The sequence below is a fragment of the Myotis nattereri genome (genome assembly GCF_964212035.1).
Source record: "Myotis nattereri genome assembly, chromosome: 16".
NCBI classification, from domain to species: Eukaryota; Metazoa; Chordata; class Mammalia; order Chiroptera; family Vespertilionidae; genus Myotis; species Myotis nattereri.
The window spans coordinates 41073915-41096054 of record NC_138091.1 but is presented as its reverse complement, the minus strand read 5'-3'; the positions used below and the strand labels follow the sequence as shown (position 1 = coordinate 41096054).

Genomic DNA, 22140 nt, shown 5'->3' with positions numbered 1-22140 from the left:
TTTAATTCAGGCCTATGAACTAACTTTTCCAGAATGTGGCGAAGTGCCAGGGAGGTGATTCAGAGCTATTGGAGATAGGCCATCCTACCCTACCCTGGGATTGCTTATTTATTACTAATAATCTGACCACAGAGTTGACTGAGAATTTAAAGCAAAAAGCATATCAGTCCACTTCACTCAAATATTTTATAAGTGTAGGCTATGACAATGGCTAATGGTATCTAGAATAATTATTTATAATTATTAAATTGCTGATATTTATTGTTGCTGAGCAAGATAAATCTAAAATGAGTGGGTTAAAGTATTGGTTTTGCCTTGTTTTTTCCTCCTTTGCCTTGGTTTTTTCCTCCTTGATGGTGACTTTGTGTATGTGTAGGTTTCAGAGTCATTCCTGATCACTCTTTCTTTTCCTAGGGCTTATGCAGCCAGCAAGGAATCACATGCCACTTTGGTGTTTCATAATCTCTTGGGTGAGATTGACCAGCAGTACAGCCGCTTCCTACAAGAATCAAATGTTCTCTATCAGCACAATCTGCGAAGAATCAAGCAGTTCCTTCAGGTGTGATGAGAAACGGAACCAGACAAAGGGTTTTAGATTTCTTCTTGCCAGTATCTTTTCTCAGTTGGCTAAATAATGAGAACCTATCTTGTACTTTAAATATAAGGAGAAGTAATTAGCCCTTTCTCAGATCTCTGTATGCTAACCCATGAGCATCATTACCTGAAATTCACTTCTTTAGTTAGTTGAAGTAATAACCTGATTGTTATGTTAATATTATATTAACATGTTAATAACGATTATAACCAGGTTCGTTCATAGGAAGATGACTCATTCACTCATTCCTTACCCCAGGACATGCTTAGAGATAGGAAGGGGGAGAGAGAGAGAAAGAGAAACATCCATGTTTGTCTTGCATACCTGCCCCCCTGCCCCGACTAGGGATTGAACCTGCAACCTAGGTATGTGCCCTGACTGAGAATCACACTGACAAAACCTTTCGTCGCACAGAATGACACTCAACCAACTGAGCCACTCTGGCCAGCTGGACAACTCTTACTTTCAAATGTTAAAGGTTTGGCCATAATTGGATGCTCCTGGACAAAGTGCATCACCTCCCTATAAGACCAGGATAACAGACTGTCCAAACAATCAGATGTGCCTCCTCTCACAGTAGTACAGCTCATCATGACTGCCTTTCTTCGCTTCTCCCCTTCACCTCCCACTGATTGCAGCCAGGCTTTAAGGCCTTTGTTCTATTGTTTTATGCAGTAAATGTAACGCTCAATTTATGAGGAGTTTAGCTTTAAGTCAGCAAAGTTTGGTCCACATCTCCTCAGTGTACTGCTGCTTTTCATTCTTCTCTCCTACTTATAGAGCAGGTATCTTGAGAAGCCTATGGAGATTGCCCGAATTGTGGCCCGGTGCCTGTGGGAAGAGTCCCGCCTCCTCCAAACTGCAGCCACTGCAGCCCAGGTGAGACTTGGGAAGAAACAGTGCTATCGAAGATGTGCGTCCGTTCTTGTGTACAAAGATGTGCTTGCTCTTTTATGGTCTCTAAGGTGTACACTATCCTCCAGGGTAGAAGTGGGTGTTGGTGTTTTGGGCTTTTAAATTTTATACAATGAAAAAAACTTTATTTTTTTTCCTGAGTATATAATGCATTCTTACCCATTTAAAAAAAATTAAAACATTACAGAAAAGTACAAGGAAGAAAGTTTCTGTAAAAATCTGAACTGTCACTCCCTCTATTGTTCCTCCCCAAGAAACCAACCTTAATAGTCTGGTATATATCTCTTCACATCTTTCTCCAGGCTCATATAAACTATATAAAATGCATTCCCTCCCCCCCTCCTCTTCCCCCCTCCTCCCTCTCACAATATATTTAAATGTTTTTATTTCCCTTCATCTTGCTTTCTTCATTTAATATTATATCATGTAAATTCTAATAAGTCAAGTAATAGAAAGCTAACTCATTTTTTTTTATTTTAGTCTGTGGTATAGAGCTGCTGCTGTAATGTATTCACTTATTTCCCCTTCAATAGACATTCACTTCATCCTCCCCTTCCCCCCCGCCCATTATAAATACTACTGTAGCATCTATGTATCTTTATATATTCATGCTTTGATTTCCCTATGATAAATTTCTAGGCTGTCTTTATAAATAAAGTTCTTTTCAGAGCACAGCAACACACATTACTGTGTGCATTGTCTGTGGCTGTTTTACTATATGACCCACAATGCCAAAAATATTTACCACCTGCCCCTTAGAGAATTTGCAGCCCTTGACATAGAGCTACCAGTTGGATATCTGAGGCCTCAACCCAGGCCTCATTGTTATTTTCTCTGTTTATATCATCTGTCATATTTTTAAGTGTCTTTTATGGGTATCGCAGAGGGAGATAGAAGGATGAGTAGACGTGATCCCTGCTACCAGAATGTTTGGTCGAGTTGGGATTATAAGTACACAAACACTCAATGTGAGAGAAACATACAGGAAGATGTGAGTCATTTTGTCTCGGGTAGCTGAATCATGTTACCCAGGAGAGCAAAAAGTTACACTGGGTTTGCGGGTGAATGAGTTCAGGTGTGCTTGGGCAGAAGTACAGGCCTGGCAGAGTGGACAGTGTGTGGGGAGGGAGAGTGTGAAACATGCTGTATCGGGGAAGAGTGGGTGGTTTGGGGGGCCTGAAGCACAGGACGGGAGGTTTAGGTTGTTAGGAGGTTGTGTGAAACATCTGTCTGTGCTGGGCTGAGATGTTTATACCTGAAGCAGTGGGAGACCATAGTTTATAGAAGTATTAGAGGCAGGCTTCTGTGGGTGATAATTAATCACATCTATTTTCCCCTTTTAAGTGCAGTACCAATTGAAAAATAGACCTGGAAGTCGAATACAGATGAAAATATCAGCTGTATTGTTAGTATGTCCTATAACATACTGTCTTGATCATTACAGCTTTTACATGGTCTTTTTTTTTAAAAATCAGAAGATATCCTGTTATTTTGACAAAACTTATAATTTTTAAGTTTCATGTACTATTGACATTTTTAAAAAATATATATTTTATTGATTTTTTACAGAGAGGAAGGGAGAGGGATAGAGAGTTAGAAACATCCATGAGAGAGAAACATCGATCAGCTGCCTCCTGCACACCCCCTACTGGGGATGTACCCGCAACTAAGGTACATGCCCTTGACCAGAATCGAACCTGGGACTCTTCAGTCCACAGGCCGACGCTCTAGCCACTGAGCCAAACTGGTCAGGGCCTATTTGACATTTTAAGGTACCAATTTCCCCTTATACTCCAATATACTATCTCTTGATATGGCATTTCACCCCCCGGAAATAATGGTTATTTATTATCCCACAGAAGTGTTATTGTATGCTACCTACATTTAAATAGGCATTCGAAACCTGCTGTCATAAACTGTTCTGACGTTTTTTACATGCTTGCCTAGAATGAGCTTTAAAAGGTAGGGACCATGTCTTAGCTCACATGTGGTCTCCTAGTGCAATACACAGAGTAGGTTTACAGTGTGACCTAGAGTTAAAAAGCCAACGACAATGGTAAAACTATGCGAGAGCTTCCTGGACACCACGCCGACAGCACCTGGAGAGTTCTGGCTACTGTAGAACTGCCCGTTACAACACCCGGCATGCTGCCTCTGTTTCCCTTTCTGTCACAATGGCAGTAGCATCTCAGGCCAAACAGGAAGGGTAGTGGGGTGGGATGAAGACTGGGCAGAGGTATTTCTCTCCCCATATTTCCTGCATTCACATGTGTGTCGATTCCCTTCTTTGGCAGCAAGGGGGCCAGGCCAACCACCCCACAGCTGCCGTGGTGACTGAGAAGCAGCAGATGCTGGAGCAGCACCTACAGGACGTTCGGAAGCGAGTACAGGTAAAGCAGGTCTGGGGAAAATACCCCTTTTCTTAGGGATATTGCCTATGGGTTCTGCCTATACTTCTCATTGAGATACTGGCTTCGTTTTTATTCTTCTCAGAGACTTTCTTTTCCCTCTCCCCAAGGAAATATTTCCTACTGCTGTTTATTTGTTTGCTTGTTTTAACAGGATCTAGAACAGAAAATGAAAGTGGTAGAGAATCTCCAGGATGACTTTGATTTCAACTATAAAACCCTCAAGAGTCAAGGAGGCAAGTGAATATTAGAGACGTTATAAATCTCCTGTAGAAAGTGAGTTTGTGTTCCTTGAGTTTCAGGACTTATTTGTCTTGACTCTGTTCAGAGTTTGGGAGTGGGTGTCCTTAAGGGAGCCTAGTTACCAAGGAAAGGAGTGTTCCCCCAGGTCAAGGAGTTTTTCTTTCCTCTACAGACATGCAAGATCTGAATGGAAACAACCAGTCAGTGACCAGGCAGAAGATGCAGCAGCTAGAACAGATGCTAACTGCTCTGGACCAGATGCGGCGAGTAAGCGTGGGACAACTCCCTCTGCGTGTCTCACACCCTGTAGGATCTCGGGATCTCGTGGCAGAACCTGTCTGATTTCTAAGTTCCTTCTCTGGAATTGACCACAGCATGTAGTTAGAGATGGTCTGAGGAAATGTTTTCTGACTTTTGTTTTGGTTACCAACCAGAGTATCGTGAGTGAGCTGGCGGGGCTTTTGTCAGCTATGGAGTATGTGCAGAAAACTCTCACGGATGAGGAGCTGGCTGACTGGAAGAGGCGGCAACAGATTGCTTGCATTGGAGGCCCTCCCAACATCTGCTTAGATCGTCTAGAAAACTGGTAAAAGATGAAAGAGAAGTTTTCCCTTTCCTTCTAGAAAGCTGTGCTAAATTATGATCATAACTGCAGGCCCAAAGAATTGGTACTGTATCTCAAAGGTGGGGATTTTTCATCTAAAAACTAATAAAAGATGAAAGAGAAGTTTTTCCTTTCCTTCTGGAAAGCTGTGCTAAATTATGGTCATAGCTGCAGGCCCAGAGTGTTGGTATTACATCTCAAAGGTGGGGACTTTTACGTAGTCAAATTTAGCTCTAAGAGTTAAAGCTTTCACTTTATTTGGACAATTTTAAAAATAAAAATGTATTTATATTACTATATTTTAAATCTGTTCTATTTTATAATTTAAATAAAGTTTTAGGTTTCATTGTATTTAACATTTTAAACAAGTTTTTGTTTTTTTAATTATTTTTGAGAGAGGAAGAGGGGGAGATAAAGAGAGAGGGAAGGAAACATTGATCCATTGCCTCCCCCACATACCATGACTAGGGATCAAATCCACAATGTGGCTATGTACCCTGACTGGGAATTGAACCCTCCACCTTTGATATATGGGACGACGCTCCAACCAACTGAGCCATACCGGCCAAGGCCAAGACTAAATTTTAAGTTTTAGTCAGTTAAATAACCTAAAATTGTACAAGCTCTTTTATAAGGGGAAAAAGTTCAAATCCAGAAAATTAATAAAGGGAAGAAGTCTTTTAAAACTGAATTATTCAGAGCTACCTACAGGTAAGATTTTGGTGACTACCAGTCTAAACAGCTGTTATTGTTGTATATATACACAAAAAGATAGAAATCCAAGCATTTTCACATTAGTGGGTTGTTCTTTATGCTCCTCTATAATCTGCTCTTTTACACAGTCATCTAGCACATCTTTATGAGCACCCTTGTAATGCGAGGCCCAATAATGAATGGGTTGCACCAGCTTCAATAAACTAGGAGAAACGTGACATGATGGGGAGCCCAGATACACAGAGCATGAAATTGAAAATTCAGGGCAACTCTACATGAGAATACCTGTTTGTTCATATCCTCACTAACCCCGAGTTTTGTTAATTTACTGAAAGCAGTTTTAAATGCTTTTTGATCAGGGAACCAAAATGCTTAAGTTCCGGGGATGGGAGAACATAAGTGCCAGAAGGGAGTCAGGGAGCTCAAAAGTCCTACCTCTGCCCCCTCTCCCCTGCATCTTTCACCTTCTCTCTTTGAGGTCTTTTAGTTTTTATTAAACTAGTGGTAGACCATCAAGGAGAGACAATAATATTTTTTATTCTTGGGGACAGACTTAATCAAACTTTGTCTCCCTGTCCACTTTTTCTATGTGCATGTTATCAATATTTTGAAACATAAAGTCATATCCTTTGATCCATTGAAAGGCGGTGTTGAGAGGGCTCATGGGGACCCTGCAGTTCAACCTCTTCCCTCATGCAAGGAGACATTAAGCCCCACAATGGGGAGTTGGCCAAGGTTACACAGATAGTGAAAGGCGGAGCTAACTTAAATCCATCTTCTTGGGAGGTCTTACCTCTTATGTTTCCCCAGTCCTCACATTTTGGTATAAGGATAAGTTAGGATAAAAAAGTGAGTGCCAAATTTCGTATTTCACATTCTCCATATGTGGGTTCTATTGCTTGTCACTATCCAGTGATAACTCTGTTAAATACCTCCTACTAGCATAAGTTTTGACACTTCTTCCTATGTGCCTAGCTCTCTCTTTGAAATGCAAAACTTTAGGAAGGGACTATTTTAAAGAGGCAAAATAAATTTCCCCTTTCTTTATTTAATGAAAAATAAATTCCCCCTTTTCACATTTAATGCCGCTGAATTGTACAAATACAAATGGTAAATTTCTTGTTCTGTATATTTTACCACAATAAAATAAGTCCCCCTTTCTGATTGTAGGGGACGGCATAGTAGTGTTTATCTCTATAGTATACCCTTCCCCCTCTCATTTACCCATGTACCCTCCCTTAGGTCACTGGTAACTTTCTTATTTTATTGGCAGGATAACCTCATTAGCAGAATCTCAACTTCAGACCCGCCAACAAATTAAGAAACTGGAGGAGTTGCAGCAAAAAGTTTCCTACAAAGGAGACCCCATTGTACAGCACCGGCCAATGCTGGAGGAGAGAATTGTGGAACTCTTTAGAAACTTAATGAAAAGGTAACAGGATCCTTGTCCCTTTCCCTCAGCACCCCCCCCCCCTTCCCAGTTACGTCCTTAAACAAGAGATTGGCTCACTTCGCGGGCGCAGGAGGAAGGCTGGCCCCCTGTGTAGTGCGTGAACTGCTGTCCTCCTCTTGCTCTTTCAGTGCCTTTGTGGTTGAGCGGCAGCCCTGCATGCCCATGCATCCCGACCGGCCATTAGTCATCAAGACCGGTGTCCAGTTTACTACTAAAGTCAGGTGGGCCACAACACTTCCATCCTGGGTAGCTGTTTTATTGAGAGACATTCTTAGACGAGAGCAGAGTCGGTATTCAGGGTTGTTCTTCACAGGCAGCACAGGCAGTACTGTGGAGGGTGTGAAATTTGTTGGCGTAACATTGACTTGCTCTTTGTTCCTTCTGTCAAAAGCTAAGGAATGGTCATCTTTTTTAGGTTACTGGGGCATATTTTTATGATTCTAGTCCTACAGTCTGAGACAACAGGGGCAAAGTAATACCAGTTCTTTCTGTTCTTTGAGCCTTCTTTTCCCTGAGGATTTTAAGGGAAAGAGTAAGGCTTAGTGGTATAGAAGCTAAGGGGGACCACAGGGCAGGTGGGTGGTGGGCCTGCGGGGAAGTGTTACTTTCACACTCAAGTCAGACAGGTATGTTGGGGTTTGCCCTTCTGCAGTGAAATTTCCCCCCTTAGATATTTGGTTTTGTGTTGCGTTTCAGGTTTAACAGAAAGAAAACCAGCTGCAGAGTGTGTATTCCTGTAATATTTTTCATGAAATGGCTTTTATTATCCTTTGGTGAATCTCTGACAACTTTGTCCCAGTTCTTAATTCTTAGGCTTTTTTTTTTTTTTTTTTTTTTTTTTCCAGTAACTTTGGCCTAAAGGGGTGATGCTTAATTTAAGATCAAAGATGGTTCTGGCAGGAAGAGGAATTTGGGATTGTCATTTATTCACTTCTTAAAACTTTTTTTAAAAACTGGATTATTGTTGTTTTTTGCTCAGACACTTTTTCTTCTTTTTTTTGAAATAGATTGCTGGTCAAATTCCCTGAGTTAAATTATCAGCTTAAAATTAAAGTGTGCATTGACAAGTAAGTACTCCTTATCTTGGCTCTTTTTTATCTTTTTCAAATGACTGAGAAATGAGCACTTTGACAGACATGTGAACTTAAGAGACTTTATCTCCATTCAGAGATCTTTGTTTTTTTGTACAAATGTTTTCATAAAACTTGCAGAGCATTGTCATTTACATGCCTGCACAAAACCACAGAGCTAGTGGTACAGATTTGAGTTGTGATTGCTATTGTGACCTTGAATCCCTCTTTTTCTTTAAATTTTTATTTGTAAATGCAATTTGTTCATATTATACAAAACTGAGAATATATAGGGGAATGGATTTTCAAAAATTGTTCTATACTTCATTACGATGGAATAATTTTCAAAATTTCACAGAACCTTTTGAAAATTAAAATGCACATACACTTTTAAGAGCTTAGAAAAGAGAAAAAATGTATTCTTAATTTTAGGTATAATAATTATCTGGAAATTTTATCCAGAATGAACTGGAAAATAATTACTAATGAAATAAGGGGCTTGAGGAAGGTGGTAGGTTTAGTAAATAAATAAGCAAGCAAAAATTAATAACCTTAACCATATAGTAGCATTAACCAGTTAGAAATTATAATAGAAAAAAATAATCTCATAATAAGCAAAAAAAGTAAAATATATTGTGGTCAGCTTAAACAAAATGTTTAAGATCTATATGAAGAAAACTGACATTTTAGTGAGGAAGGGATATTGTAAAAAGTGGTGTGACAAGTCATATTTCTGGATTGTAGACTTCTAATCTTATTATAAAGATGTTGATTCTTTTTTTTAAATATATTTTTACTGATTTCAGGGAGGGAGGGAGACAGAAACATCATCGATTAGAGAGAATCATGGATTGGCTGCCCGCCCCCCCCCCCACACGCCCCCCTCCTCCCCCAGTGGGGATGGAGCCTGTGGCCCAGGCATGTGCATAATATGCTAATTAGACCGATCGCCTAACGTCCGAAGCCGGGGCTGCAAGGGCTGAGGCAAGCTGTTGCGGCTGTGAGGGCCGAGCCCCTTGCACAAATTTTGTGCATCGGGCCTCTAGTAAAATAATCAAAAGGAAAAGACCAGGAAATGTGACTATATAAAAAGATTATATATTAAAAAACATAAAGGACAGTGGGCACACTGGGAATAGTATACCAAATGTGATGCTCTGAGTTTTAGGTAACAGTAAACCTTTACAGAAAATCCAGTCTGACTTAAATAATAAGGAAGTTTGCAACCCAGTATAACTGGAAATGCAGAGTTAGGGCAAGTTCCTGATGGTGAGGTCAGTGACTCATTGATGGCATCAAGGACCCAGAATTGTTTGTCCCTTTTCTGTCATCATAAGCATCACCTGCATTGCAAAGTTCCCTTCTGGGTTGCAACATGGTTGCTTGTAGCAAAGGCCATGTGCTTCCTTTCTCATGTTCACAGCTATGGAATGTAAATCCAGCCTGGGTTGTAATTCCTTCCCAGTCTGATTGAAACCATGTAGGTCACGTCCTCACCCCCCTGGACCACTGCACTGTGGGCATGTTATGTTCTGATGGACTTAATGATCAGGATCCCCGGGAGGTGGGGCTGGAAGGGGACTGAGAAGCAAAGTTCTGTTAGGAAGGGAGCAGGTGATGTTGGGTAGGCAACCAGCTGTGTCTACTACTTAAGCATGTACAGGTTTGGTATATTTTACATAACAAATGTAATTGAATGATAGAAATTCCCAGCAACACAGCAGTTTTTCTACCAGAGTAAATTACAGGTGTTTAAAATAGGTTTTTTGAAGAAACACGGGACCCGTTTTATTAACACTGGTTTGTGTTCTTAACAGAGACTCTGGGGATGTAGCAGCTCTCCGAGGGTGAGTTCAGCCTAGGGGCTTCCTTTCGTTCTGTTCACTCTAACTTTGTCCTCTGGCCGCTCAGGGACTTATGTGGTTTGTTTTTCTCCTGTGATTCAGATCCAGGAAATTTAACATTCTGGGCACAAACACAAAAGTCATGAACATGGAAGAATCCAACAACGGCAGCCTCTCTGCAGAATTCAAACACTTGGTATGCGGGAGAAACCTGGTCCTTCGCCATGGGGCTGTGGCAGAGGGAGAGGGGAGGGGGCGGCCTCACGTGACAGAGATGCTCTTTGCTTTTCTTACAGACCCTGAGAGAGCAAAGATGTGGGAATGGGGGCCGAGCCAATTGTGATGTAAGTTTTTGGGGGGATGAAAGCCAGCTGGGAGGCTTTTCTTTGAGGGGGAAAGGAAAAGGGCTGTTTCAGTTGTAGTCATTCAGAAGAGTTGCTGTGGGCCAAAATGACCTGATCCCGGAAGTCTCATCTGCCGGGAGTTTTCTGGCTGGAGCATTTCCTTGATTGTCCCAAGAGTTAACATCCCATTAAGTAGGAGTGGAAAGTCCCTTGCTGCGTTACCCACACCCATTTAGTAGCAAGGAAGCCTGCCACCTGGCCTGGGGCTTTCCAAATTCCTCTTCCAGCCTCTGCCGGCTGACCTGTTTTTCTGACTGAGGAGAGATAGAAGGTTGTAACAAATCTGAGTGAGTTAGTTTTAAAAAGAAAAAGAACAAAACCTACCTGTTCTTTATCCCCCTTATTTCTTCTCTGCCTCCCATTGATTCAGATTATTGGATTCTTAGTGTCAAAAATAAGCTTTAGAAAAAATAGATAAATGTGACCAAAAAGTAGTTTGTAATCTTTAAAAAAAATCATGACACCCCGTTCTTCTTCTGATATTTGTCCTGAGCCATTTTTCTCTTTTCTCTAAAATGTAGCAGGCCTTAAAACACACACACACACACACACACACACACACACACACTACAACAAAAATGAATTGAATTTATAATATTTGATGGAAAGGAGTGAAGTAGTTTATGTGCAATGTTATGGAAAAATGTATGTGGCACGTTTGTTTAGATAAAAGCAAGATACAAAATATTCCAAGTAGAATATTAGTATATTCATTTTAAAAACACATGACACTGTGTTATGTGTGTTCATGTATGCATTAAAAAATTGTAGAGGAATATACATTAAGCAGTACTTATTTATTTGTGCTGCTATTAGTATCTGAGGCTACTCTATACTATTTCTGTAATATTTGCATTTTATTTTATTTTTTTAATATTTGCATTTTAAACTGAATACATACTACTTTTGTAACCAGAAAAAGAATATTTTAAAAATGAATTGAAATTCTATTTCTTAGAAGTCATTAGTAACTCTTGTTCAAAATAAGGTTGCTGGTGGGAGTATAAATTGTTAGAGTGGCTTTGGAAAACAATTTGGCATTATAAAAGGAGCATACTTTATAAACCAACAATGCCATTCCTGGGACTTAACAATAGAGAACCTTTGCACACGTGTACCAGGAGGCATGTACAAATGTCCCAGCAGCCTGGTGATAAGCCCTGAATACAACTCACATTAATACCCACCACCACCAGAACGGGTAAATGATTTCTGTTGTAAATCATTGATGGAATATTACACAGCAGTGAAAATAAATAAATCACTATGCACACAACCACAGGGATGTCAGAAGTGAGTCACCAAAGAATACATAGGGTATGATTCCATATGTATAAGATTCACAAACATCTAAAACAAAACAATATATACACTGTTTAGAGATATAATTATGGTCAAACCATAAGAAAAGCTAGGAAATAATAAACCCAAAAGACAAAATAGCAGTTACAGAGGGACAGGGATGGGGTTGGGAAAAGATGCCCAGAGAATCTCAGTGGTAATGGTCTTTTCTTTAAACTGGGTGTTTCTTTAAACAGGCGTTCATTGTTTTGATATTCTTTATGCCTTACCCATTTTATAAATGACCTGTTTGGATCTCTGTAATATTATAAAACTCAGTAAAAGATCAGGTTAAGGGTCCTAGCATTGGAGAGTCTTAGTGTTGAAGAGAGCATGTGGATAGAGTTGTGTCCCTGACAGTTTGTGAGTGGCCACCTGGTGGGTTACTCATCTTAGTGCAGCGTGGCTGTGGCATGTTCCTCTCCTTCACTGTGGCTTAGTGCCGAATGTCCTTCTTGATGTTGTAGGCCTCCCTGATTGTGACCGAGGAGCTGCACCTGATCACCTTTGAGACTGAGGTGTATCACCAAGGCCTCAAGATTGACCTAGAGGTGAGTTCTGCCACAGAATGGGGATAGTGCTACATGCAGGGGTGGTTCCGGACAAGGACTCCTAGATGGTATTTTTCCTACAGAAGGTGGAGTGATGATGACTCTTTGTAAGGCACTGCATTCAGTTTTGCTTATTTAAAAAAAAAAAAATTCTTTAATATTCCATCTGAGAGTATAGTCTTGCTTGAATGCTTAGAAGGTACCTATATACTCAGCTTTATGCAAACTTGTAATCAAATCTGTATGTAGAAATTGATGATAGCTAATTTCTCAAGTTTGGGCAAGAAGTCTTTAAAAAGTCAATTATTTTAGTATACAGAAAATCATGGCCTCTGCATTCTCTTTTCCTAACTTTCTTGATCTTTAAATTAAAGATATACCCGCAAAGGCAGGAATCCTAGTCTTTGATTTCTGGGACCTCTCTGTTTAATGGGCAGAGACAGCTTCTATTCTTGAAGAATCTGTGGACTGTGAGTCCAGCTTTGAGCAAGTCAGGTTTTACAAGTTCTTAGTTATGTTCTGACAACAAGCTGAGTCCTGTGGCCTGTGTTCGGCATTCTTCCTACTCTGGTGCAGTTTATGGGTGTGGTTTATGGCATGGCCTTCTATTCCGAACCCCGGGAGATACTGGTGAAGAAATTTTTGAAGCCATGAGGGCCTTCTACCTCCCTTCCCTCCACCCGCAACCAACTCATCTCCCACTTTCTCCACAGACACACTCCCTGCCAGTGGTGGTGATTTCCAACATCTGTCAGATGCCAAATGCTTGGGCATCCATCCTGTGGTATAACATGCTGACCAACAACCCCAAGGTCAGTGCCTTCTGACTCCTCACTGCCCAGAGGTGGTAGTGGCATCTCGTGCAGGTCCTCAAGCACTGTCCGCATCTAAGTGAGCAAATGTGTTATTTTCAATAGAACGTGAACTTTTTCACAAAACCCCCAATTGGAACCTGGGATCAGGTGGCCGAGGTGCTGAGCTGGCAGTTCTCTTCCACCACGAAGCGAGGGTTGAGCATCGAACAGTTGACTACGCTGGCAGAGAAACTCCTAGGTCAGCATTTTACCTCTTCTCCCTCCTGTGCTCCTCAGAAAAGGAACCTGGCCTTCATTTATGAAAGTTTACTGAGCAAGGCTCTATGCCAGGGCCAGACACCTGTGCTCCTGCTGGTGGGGAAGTTAGGTGCAGAGGAAGTTTGCCTCCTGGTGATCTTTTTTATGAGGCGGGAGGCAGATTTCTTTTCTCATGGTGGCATCTCCCTCACCTCCCAGTGCATGTTAGAAGTTGGAACTATAGGCTTGATATCCCAGGCCATTTCTTCAATAAACCATAGGTAGAAAATTTTTAGTAGAAATTTTGTGTGCTACCTGGGCTATAAGTATATTTGTCTGTGCTGCCACTAAATGTGGCCCTGTAACCCCAGGTGTCCGCTCATCCGTGTGTCCCTGAGCCACCACTAGCTAGGGAAGAGCAGGGGAAACTTAGTACATCACCTACCACCTCTGCTGGACTAAACAACTACTCAGGGAGGAGGGGGTCAAAAAGTGGGTGCTTGCTTGCTTAAGCATATGCATATCTGCACATGGTGGCAACCTTCAAATACATGAAAATCAATGGTTTCATGGCCCATTGTAAGACAAGAATTAAATCTTGTCCTGCTGGGTGGCTCGGTTGGTTTGTTGGAGCATTGTCCCAATACACCGAGGTTGTGGGTTCGATCCCTGGTGAAGGCATATATAGGAGTCAACCAATGAATGCATGAATGGGTGGGACAACGGGTGCATGTTTCTCTCTCTTCCCTTTCTCTCTCTCTAAAATCAATAGGTAAAGAAATAAAGAAAGAGAAGATCTTCATTTAAAGCTGGAAATTATATTACTTTATTCTTTTTTCCTTCAGGACCTGGTGTGAACTATTCAGGGTGTCAGATCACATGGGCTAAATTTTGCAAAGTAAGCAATCTTCTTAATTCCTTGCCATCATGTCTTGGGAATAGTTGTGGGAAGTGATGCTCACCAGTGAGGTCGCTTGGGAGGGTGCTGGGCCTGAAGGCCCTAGACTCTTAGTCCAGCGGCCAGTAGGACCTGCCTGAGGGTAGATAGGCCTGAGGATGTTGGTGGCATTGAACCCCTAGGAAGGAAAAGGCTGGGATGGTGGTAGACTTGGCCTTCCCATTATTCTTTTCTCCAGGAAAACATGGCTGGCAAGGGCTTCTCCTTCTGGGTCTGGCTGGACAATATCATTGACCTTGTGAAAAAGTACATTCTGGCCCTTTGGAATGAAGGGTAGGTTAACACTCTTGTGTCTGGCAGAGTACACAGGTGTAACAAGTCACCTGCTGTCTCAGCAGGCCAGTGGCTGGGCCCCTTCAACCCTAACCTTGTTGTTTCTCTTTGGCTCCAGGTACATAATGGGCTTTATCAGCAAGGAAAGAGAGAGGGCCATCTTGAGCACCAAGCCCCCAGGTACCTTCCTGCTAAGATTCAGTGAAAGCAGCAAAGAAGGAGGTGTCACCTTCACTTGGGTGGAGAAGGACATCAGCGGTAAGCTTCGCTGCTCCCTCCCACTCCATTGCTGCCGCCATGGCTGCTGCTAGTTTCAAGCACTCACTGCCCCCTAGTGGGAAGAGATGGCCTTGCACCCCCGCCTGAGACTTGCAAAACACACTTGGTTGACTTCTTTTCTCTAAAATTCTTCCAGCTGAAGGATTAGTTTGCCATTTTTGTTTTGCTTGCTCCAGGGGTTAATAATTGCCTAGAAATTTGCAATTTAAGTTTTATCCTTTGTCTCCTTTCTTCCCTACCCTGTTAATATATCTTATGCAAGTAGTTATTCAAATGTATTCCCTGTGACCCAGCTGGATAGCCTCTCCAGGCGTCTGTTGAATATATCCTCCGTGCTGGAGACTGGGGCATTATTCAGCGTCTCGAGTGCTAGGTTGGCCTAAGTCCTCCCCTCTCAAGGAAAAATAATCGAGGTAGTTTTCCCTGAGGTTACCTAGCCATAGGTTCCATTATCTTCCTTTCCCATATCCCATGACAGGTAAGACACAGATCCAGTCGGTGGAACCATATACTAAGCAGCAGCTGAACAACATGTCATTCGCGGAAATCATCATGGGCTATAAGATCATGGATGCTACCAATATCCTGGTGTCTCCACTGGTCTATCTCTACCCCGACATTCCTAAGGAGGAGGCGTTCGGAAAGTATTGTCGGCCAGAGAGCCAGGAGCATCCTGAGGCTGACCCAGGTAGTTGTTGATTTTCCGTGTCAGACATTTAATTCTGGGGAAAAGTGGGGACTTGTAGGACCCTTGGAGAACAGGCAGGGGGTGCCTAAGGAACCAGTGATCTTTATTCCTCTTTATGGGAAAGGACTTTGTAGTGAGTGCTGTTGGGGTGGCTAATGGGTTAGCAAGAGGAGAGGACTCAGAGTCACTAGTGTCTGCCCCCAGGGAGCACCCCTACCCACCCCCACACATTCCCAAAATGCTGCAGAGAAAGCAAGGACAGAATTCTTTATAACAGGATGCCCAGCAAGCAGAGTGCTTCTCACATAGTAAATGCTAGAAGGTTTGTGACCCAGACTTCAGTCTAGCGTGTTTCCTTTTCCTCGTCACTGAACAATGTAAGCAGTGTCGAGTGGGATGAAGAAAGGCTTTCTGCAGGAAATGAGTGTTAGCAGCATCGGAACATGGGTTGAAAGCAGAGTCGGGGAGAGCGGTGATTGAAAGGCAAGATGGTAGCTGGTGGGAGGGGTGTGGAGTTGATGTTTAGAATGTGTAGCTATTGAAAAGAAGATTTTTTTAAATGTGTTCATATAAGTTACATGCAAATTATTTTATATGAAACCTTAATCTCTAGCGCTGTCATCAACGTGGAGGGGCAGAGCCCTTGTAGTCTGTTCCCATCAGTGTTTGCTGCTTTCAGCTCTCTAGGTTCTCTGTCTAAATCAGTGATGGCGAACCTATGACACGCGTGTCAGAGGTGACACATGAACTCATTTTTTTGGTTGATTTTTCTTTGTTAAATGGCATTTAACTATATAAAATAAATATCAGAAATATAAATCTTTGTTTTACTATGGTTGCAAATATCAAAAAACTTCTATATGTGACCCGGCACCAGAGTTAAGTTAGGGTGTTTCAAAATGCTGACATGCCGAGCTCAAAAGGTTCGCTATCACTGGTCTAGATCCTGATGAGGAAGTTATGATTTGCCATCATTCTTTTTATTTCACTTTTCTTAATCATGGAAACCAACAGTGGCTTAAAGTGATCCTTTGAGGTTAGCTGCCCTGACCCAGTTGATTTTGCAAAGATGGTTTTTGTACAAATAGCTCACACACAAACCCACCAGCTTCCCTCCCACTTTTTCGTAGGAATTCCCTCTGAAGAATTTCTTGGGGCTGAAATTTGAGCTACTTGACAATTGACTTTCCTTTTCCCCTTGTTCTGGTTTTGAGTTTTGTTCATGTTCTAGAAGAGTTTAACTCTCACTTCCTGTCTGCTACTTATCTCTCTTTCCACGTTGTGCTTCAGTTGGGAGATCTCTTTATCAGGCCCCGTCACACTGCTCTTTGTTCCTTCTGCAGAGGACAATTAGGCCCGTGCGCTGGTATTTGGACTAATTATACTTTCAGGATCCAAGTTCCCACTCTGAGGCCGTGCCCTCCATTACCTCCTGTGTGCCAGGGAGGCAAGGTCCCGTCCTGCTTGGAGACATTGGTGTTGCCTCAGGGGCAAGATGCCAATCACAAAAAAGGAACTAATTACTTGAGTGTTTTGCCTGTGTCCTGGTGAGGCAAGTGTAAGCAGTGTGCAGGGAGGGGCTTGGTGTGGTGTGAGCCTGGAGATGGGGTCCAGGGGGCAGGTAGGGGTGGACAGGGTGTGTGTGCAGCTCTTGTATTAAAATGGGCGTCTCCAGGGAGATGAGTCTGTGGCCATTTTCTTTCTACTCCAGTCACGAAGGTGTTATTATCTCCCAGGGACCCGGGCCTCCGGGGACTCTTCCCTCCTCCTTACTTCTCCGTAAGCCCACACAGTATTTCCTTATGGCTTTGGGAGAGAGGCCCCACTTAGAAATGACAAATCCCTTACCTTACAAATTGGATAAAGTACATTTACAACCTTGGATGGAGCCACAATTTGGCTTTTAGTCTTAGCTAGCGTGTGCTTCTGCTGTTCCATCTCAGGATGAAGCTGTTTTGCTCAGCTACCCAGATCATTGGTGAGTTGAAATCCTTTTCTATCTGGGGTGTCAGCTCCCCTCAGATCTGGGCCAAATGTATTTCTAAGACACCAGAACCCTGCCTCAGTAGCTTCTTTGGATTCTGTACTGTATAAATCTATTTCTTGGCCAAAAAATAACTTAGGTGGCAGGGATCTAAGGACCCCTTGGCAATGCTTTCTGTCAGATTGTCATTATACTTTCTGATTCCTCAGTTTCTGTATAAGCCCCTAGCTTTATACATGTGCTTCTCGCAACCTGCCCCACCCTACTCTCTGCCTCCTACGTGATATATTCACCTGAACCCCCCAAATTTCATGCCAGCGTCTCCAAGGTTCCTTGACCTCTTGGTGTAAGTATTTAGTACCTAAAATGCATTTTTTTCAATTCTCACGTGTCTAACTATAGAAAAAGAATTAGAAATGGCAGAGATGGGCACCTTCCTCGTCCCCCTCCCATTTATTTTACACATGAATTAAGGGCCTTGCCCAGGTTTTTTGTTATTGAATACACCTGGGCCTCCTGTTTTCCAGTCCAGAGTCCATTGCACTGCACCACAAACACCTTCCTTTTATAGAGAGGCTGCTTTTTTTGTGATGTAGTTATTCAACTGGAGAGTTTCTCATACCCTCACCTAAAAATGTAATAGAGGCAGATTGGTGCCAATAGGAATAGAAGGTGTGACCCTCAGCTTTGGAACCACAAGCATCAGAGGCTTCACGTTCTCTTAGAGACTGAGGGCCGGTGGTGACTGACCAGGATGCCCACACTGCAGACACGCTGCTTCTGCATGTAGAGAAGTCACCGAGTGACACAACCGGCCAGCACACTATCCTCAGACCGCATCCAGGCAGTGACACGTTAACACAATCCAGGGAAAGCATGAACACAGTCTGGCATTTATCTGGGCTCGGGTGGGACAGTTTCTGTAGTTAAGGAAAACTTCATGGAACTTCCAGGCTGCGAGGGCCTAGAACAGTGATGGCGAACCTATGACACGCGTGTCAGAGGTGACACGCGAACTCATTTTTTTGGTTGATTTCTCTTTGTTAAATGGCATTTAAATATATAAAATAAATATCAAAAATATAAATCTTTGTTTTACTATGGTTGCAGATATCAAAACATTTTTATATGTGACCCGGCACTAGAGTTAAGTTAGGGTTTTTCAAAACACTGACACGCTGAGCTCAAAAGGTTCGCCATCACTGGCCTAGAACATCAGGTCGTGTACAGAGTGGGAGGGCAGCCCTGAAGGGAGATGGCGGTTCAAAACAGTCTCTGCTCAAGGATGGAGTGAGATTCAGGTCAGCCCAGCTGGGGCAGCCGCTTCCTCCTGTCCTGCCCTGAGAGGGAGGGGCACACTCAGTAAGGCCCGTTTCCTCTTCCCAGGTGCTGCCCCCTACCTGAAGACCAAGTTCATCTGTGTGACACCGTAAGTGGCCTCCTCTCCCAATTTTGCCTCCATTTCTAATGTCCTCAGTTACCCCGGAAATGGGACATGGGTGAGAGTTACTCTGCGAGGGTTGGAGGCCCTGGGCTGTGTTTAGTACTCACGGTGATCTTGTGCATTTAAAAAGCTTGAGCTTTTATTTTTCTGTTGGAGACCAGAGTTTGATGGCTTGTGTGTGTGTGTTTTGTTCTTTTTTTTTTTTTTTTTTATCCATTGTGTCTTGTCAACCCGGCCCTTTCCCCTCCCGCTGCTCCCCATTTCCTACAGAACGACCTGCAGCAATACCATTGACCTGCCGATGTCCCCCCGCACTTTAGATTCATTGATGCAGTTTGGAAATAATGGTGAAGGTGCTGAGCCCTCAGCAGGAGGGCAGTTTGGTGAGTATTTGGAGGGCAGTTGGTCCCCCTTGTGTGATGCCCGTGTGCAGAGCCAGGAGCTGGTCACGGGGATTGTAGAAGGGGCTCGAGAGCGGTGCTCTCCGGCGGAAACGCACCACGCCACGTGCGTAAGTGTACCTCTTCCCGTAGCCACGTTAAAAACAGTGAAAGGAAACAGGTGAGGTTAATTTTAATATTTTCTGTGTAGCCCAATAAATCCAATATACTATCATTTCAACGTGTAAGAAAAAAATGAGTGAGGTGTTTGCACTGAGTCCTTGAAATCTGCTGGGTGTTTTGCAGCCACAGCCCCTCTCGCTTTGGACTAGCCATTGTGACTCCAGGCTGCCGCATTCAACAGGGCAGCCCTGGGTCTTCTTTAAGCACATAGAGTTGGGAATGAGCTAAGGTAGGAAGGGGCTGCGCCCTTCCAGGGCAAGATCTTATAGGGAGGAGAGTGAATCTAGGTTATCCAACCCTGACTTGGCCACAAGGGGCAGGAGACTGGGTGGCAGAGGGCCTGAGCCTCTGTCCCCCAAGGGGCTAGGGGTGTGTGCCTCGCCAGGCAACCGACCAGCTGTCCCTGTCTGTCCCTCCAGAGTCCCTCACATTCGACATGGAGCTGACCTCAGAGTGCGCTACCTCCCCCATGTGAGGCGCCAAGGACTGAAGCTGCAGCGAGAGATGACGGAGGCACCTCTGTTCCACCCCTTAGACAGCCAAGCCCCAGAGCATCTGAACTCCTCACTCTGTGGTTCCAGATTTGTTTTAATCTCCTACTTCTGCTATCTGAGCAATCTGGGCACTGTTTTCAAATAGAGAAATGAATGAATGTGGGTGATATGCTTTTATCTAAATGCAAATAAGACAGCGTTCTCTGAGACTGTGATCAGGGGATGTGGAAGGGGTGGCAAGAGGGAGGAAAGGAAAGGAAACGTGTGTTTTTGTCCCCCTGCCCTCCTTTCTCAGCAGCTTGTTGTTGTTGTTCGACAAGTGCCTCCTGGTGCCAGCGGCATCCCTCTGCCCTTTTCTGTAAGCTAACGCCACAGGCTGCCTCCAGCTGCATACCCCTGGCACTGCACTTTTAACCTTGCTAACATCCAAATAAAAGATAGGACTTTCAGAGCCCCTAGGTTTCTTTTTAAATTTAAAGTAATAATAATAATTAAAAGGCAAAAACACTGTGTCAGCATAGCCTTTTTCTCTATTTACGAAAACTCAGTTAGTAGCCTCCTTGGTGCTTCAGGCATTCAGCTTTCTTCAGGCTGACACTTCATACAAACCCTGAAACGGGCCTCGGGCCCAGCCCTTAAAGGACCTCTGGAGCTGTGGCGTGGCCTTTGGTTTTGAAATAGGAAGGTTGAAGGAGAACCTAAACCTTCTAGTCTTTTTAAATAGAGTTTTTATTTTCCTTTTATGTGTTGGTCTGTTAGTAGGTAAGGCTGGCAGAGGGGTACTTATAACCTTTCCTCCCTTCCCTCTTGGACATGCGCTCCTATTCAGAGCCCGGTGGTTCTGTGGGTGCCTTATAAAGAATGGGGTGACTCTCTTTCTTCCCCCCACCCCCCACCTCTCTTATGGCATGGCCCCTTGCAGTGTCCAAAGGTCCCTTGTCCTGTTTGCTTTAGGAATCTGGTCTCAGGACCTCCTGGAGTAAGAGGGAGAGAGTGACAGGTTGAACATGACTCAGACAGTGGGGCCCCAACCGAGGGTCTGGTAGAGCTCAGGGAATGTGGCTCTCACCCCAGTTTCTTGGTGATTGCCCACAGCACCTGTAATTACTTCTTCACTTGGTTAACCCAGGGGCAAAGGCTTGCTGATAAACTCAGTCTGTCCCTGTGTGAGGGAGCGTGCTCCCAGCTTGCCCCCACACTGGTGACTCTCCCAGCTGAGGCCCCACAGCTGAGGCAGAACAGGTCGAATTTACTGTGCACTTCGGGACACTCAGGAGTGGAAGAGGTGGTCTTTGCTATGGGGGCCCTCTGGCCCAGAGGCATGGGTATAGTGGGTGGTCCCAAACCACCTGAGTCAGTTGATGGGAGTTTCTATGGAATGCTGTTGGTATACCCCAGTTAGCCAGTTTCTGAATTAAGGGGATGAGGACTTTCTGTCCAAGACACACAGGGGTGGCCCTTGGCCATCCCTGTCTTCCCGCCTAGAACCGGTTGACAGGTTGCACAGAGCTCTCCCTTCTCCAGAAACTCTCTTGTTCATAATAAGCTTGACTCATAACATGAGACATCTAGATCCGAGGGATCTGGAGCAAGGATCCGGCTTCTCTGAGCAGATGTACAGTCCAGGGCTTTGAGTAGCATTTGTATCTGGGTTTAACTCTGGTTGTAAGAGAAGCTGAGACTTGGTCAGCCGCTCCCTTAAAGAACCAAGTTCTCCAGGACCTGCCCGCGCTCTCTCTTCTGTCTGCCCCTGCCCGACCCTAGCCCAACCGAGGGGTCCCATTGCTCGCTTAACCTACTTATACAGTGGTTTTAAGCTGTTGTCCTGGCCACTGCACCAAATTCCAATGTATACTTCATAGTGTAAAAATTTATATTATTGTGTGTGTTTTTGTATATTGCTGTATCTACTTTAACTTCTAAAAATAAAAATATATAGGACCTGCCTGATAGAGTGGCAGCTCTGTTTCTGGCTGGTGGAGGTTCTGCGGGGGCCTGACCCACACGTCAGGCCTGCGTCTGGAGAGGAGGTGGCGGCCCTGCTCTCTGTCACCTTCGCCTCTCATTGCCGAGTTGACTCAGGCCCACTTTTGGGGCAACTGAGCAGCCCTCCCCAACTTATGTTAGTCACCAGCTTCCAGGTAAGGGTCAGTGGAAGAGCCAGGGGTCATACTCCTTCACACAAAGGTGTCAGAGTGGAGGCCTTCCCCCCTCCTCCCTCCAGGGCCTTTGCAAGCTGGGCCTCCTGTTTGGGGTCTGATAA

The 22140-nt window shown here is 43.7% G+C and overlaps 1 protein-coding gene across 2 annotated transcripts in view; it reads left to right on the top strand.

Annotated features, from left to right (window-relative positions):
• Positions 1-21827, top strand: part of STAT3 (signal transducer and activator of transcription 3) — a 49596-nt gene extending 27769 nt beyond the window's left edge. Inside the window, exons 3-24 of one of the 2 annotated variants that reach the window (XM_081109429.1) lie at positions 415-559; positions 1376-1474; positions 3805-3900; positions 4073-4154; positions 4334-4428; positions 4596-4747; positions 6753-6911; positions 7061-7153; positions 7940-7999; positions 9820-9849; positions 9949-10042; positions 10143-10190; positions 12059-12142; positions 12856-12954; positions 13060-13195; positions 14040-14092; positions 14331-14425; positions 14544-14683; positions 15183-15392; positions 18763-18805; positions 19091-19203; positions 19803-21827. In XM_081109429.1, the coding sequence (XP_080965555.1) occupies positions 415-559; positions 1376-1474; positions 3805-3900; positions 4073-4154; positions 4334-4428; positions 4596-4747; positions 6753-6911; positions 7061-7153; positions 7940-7999; positions 9820-9849; positions 9949-10042; positions 10143-10190; positions 12059-12142; positions 12856-12954; positions 13060-13195; positions 14040-14092; positions 14331-14425; positions 14544-14683; positions 15183-15392; positions 18763-18805; positions 19091-19203; positions 19803-19858 (2182 nt within the window). In that variant the 3' untranslated portion in view covers positions 19859-21827. Of the gene's footprint in view, positions 1-414; positions 560-1375; positions 1475-3804; positions 3901-4072; positions 4155-4333; positions 4429-4595; positions 4748-6752; positions 6912-7060; positions 7154-7939; positions 8000-9819; positions 9850-9948; positions 10043-10142; positions 10191-12058; positions 12143-12855; positions 12955-13059; positions 13196-14039; positions 14093-14330; positions 14426-14543; positions 14684-15182; positions 15396-18762; positions 18806-19090; positions 19204-19802 lie in introns of both variants that reach the window. The other variant, XM_081109428.1, reaches the window with a different exon arrangement.
• Positions 21828-22140: the final 313 nt, after the last annotated feature.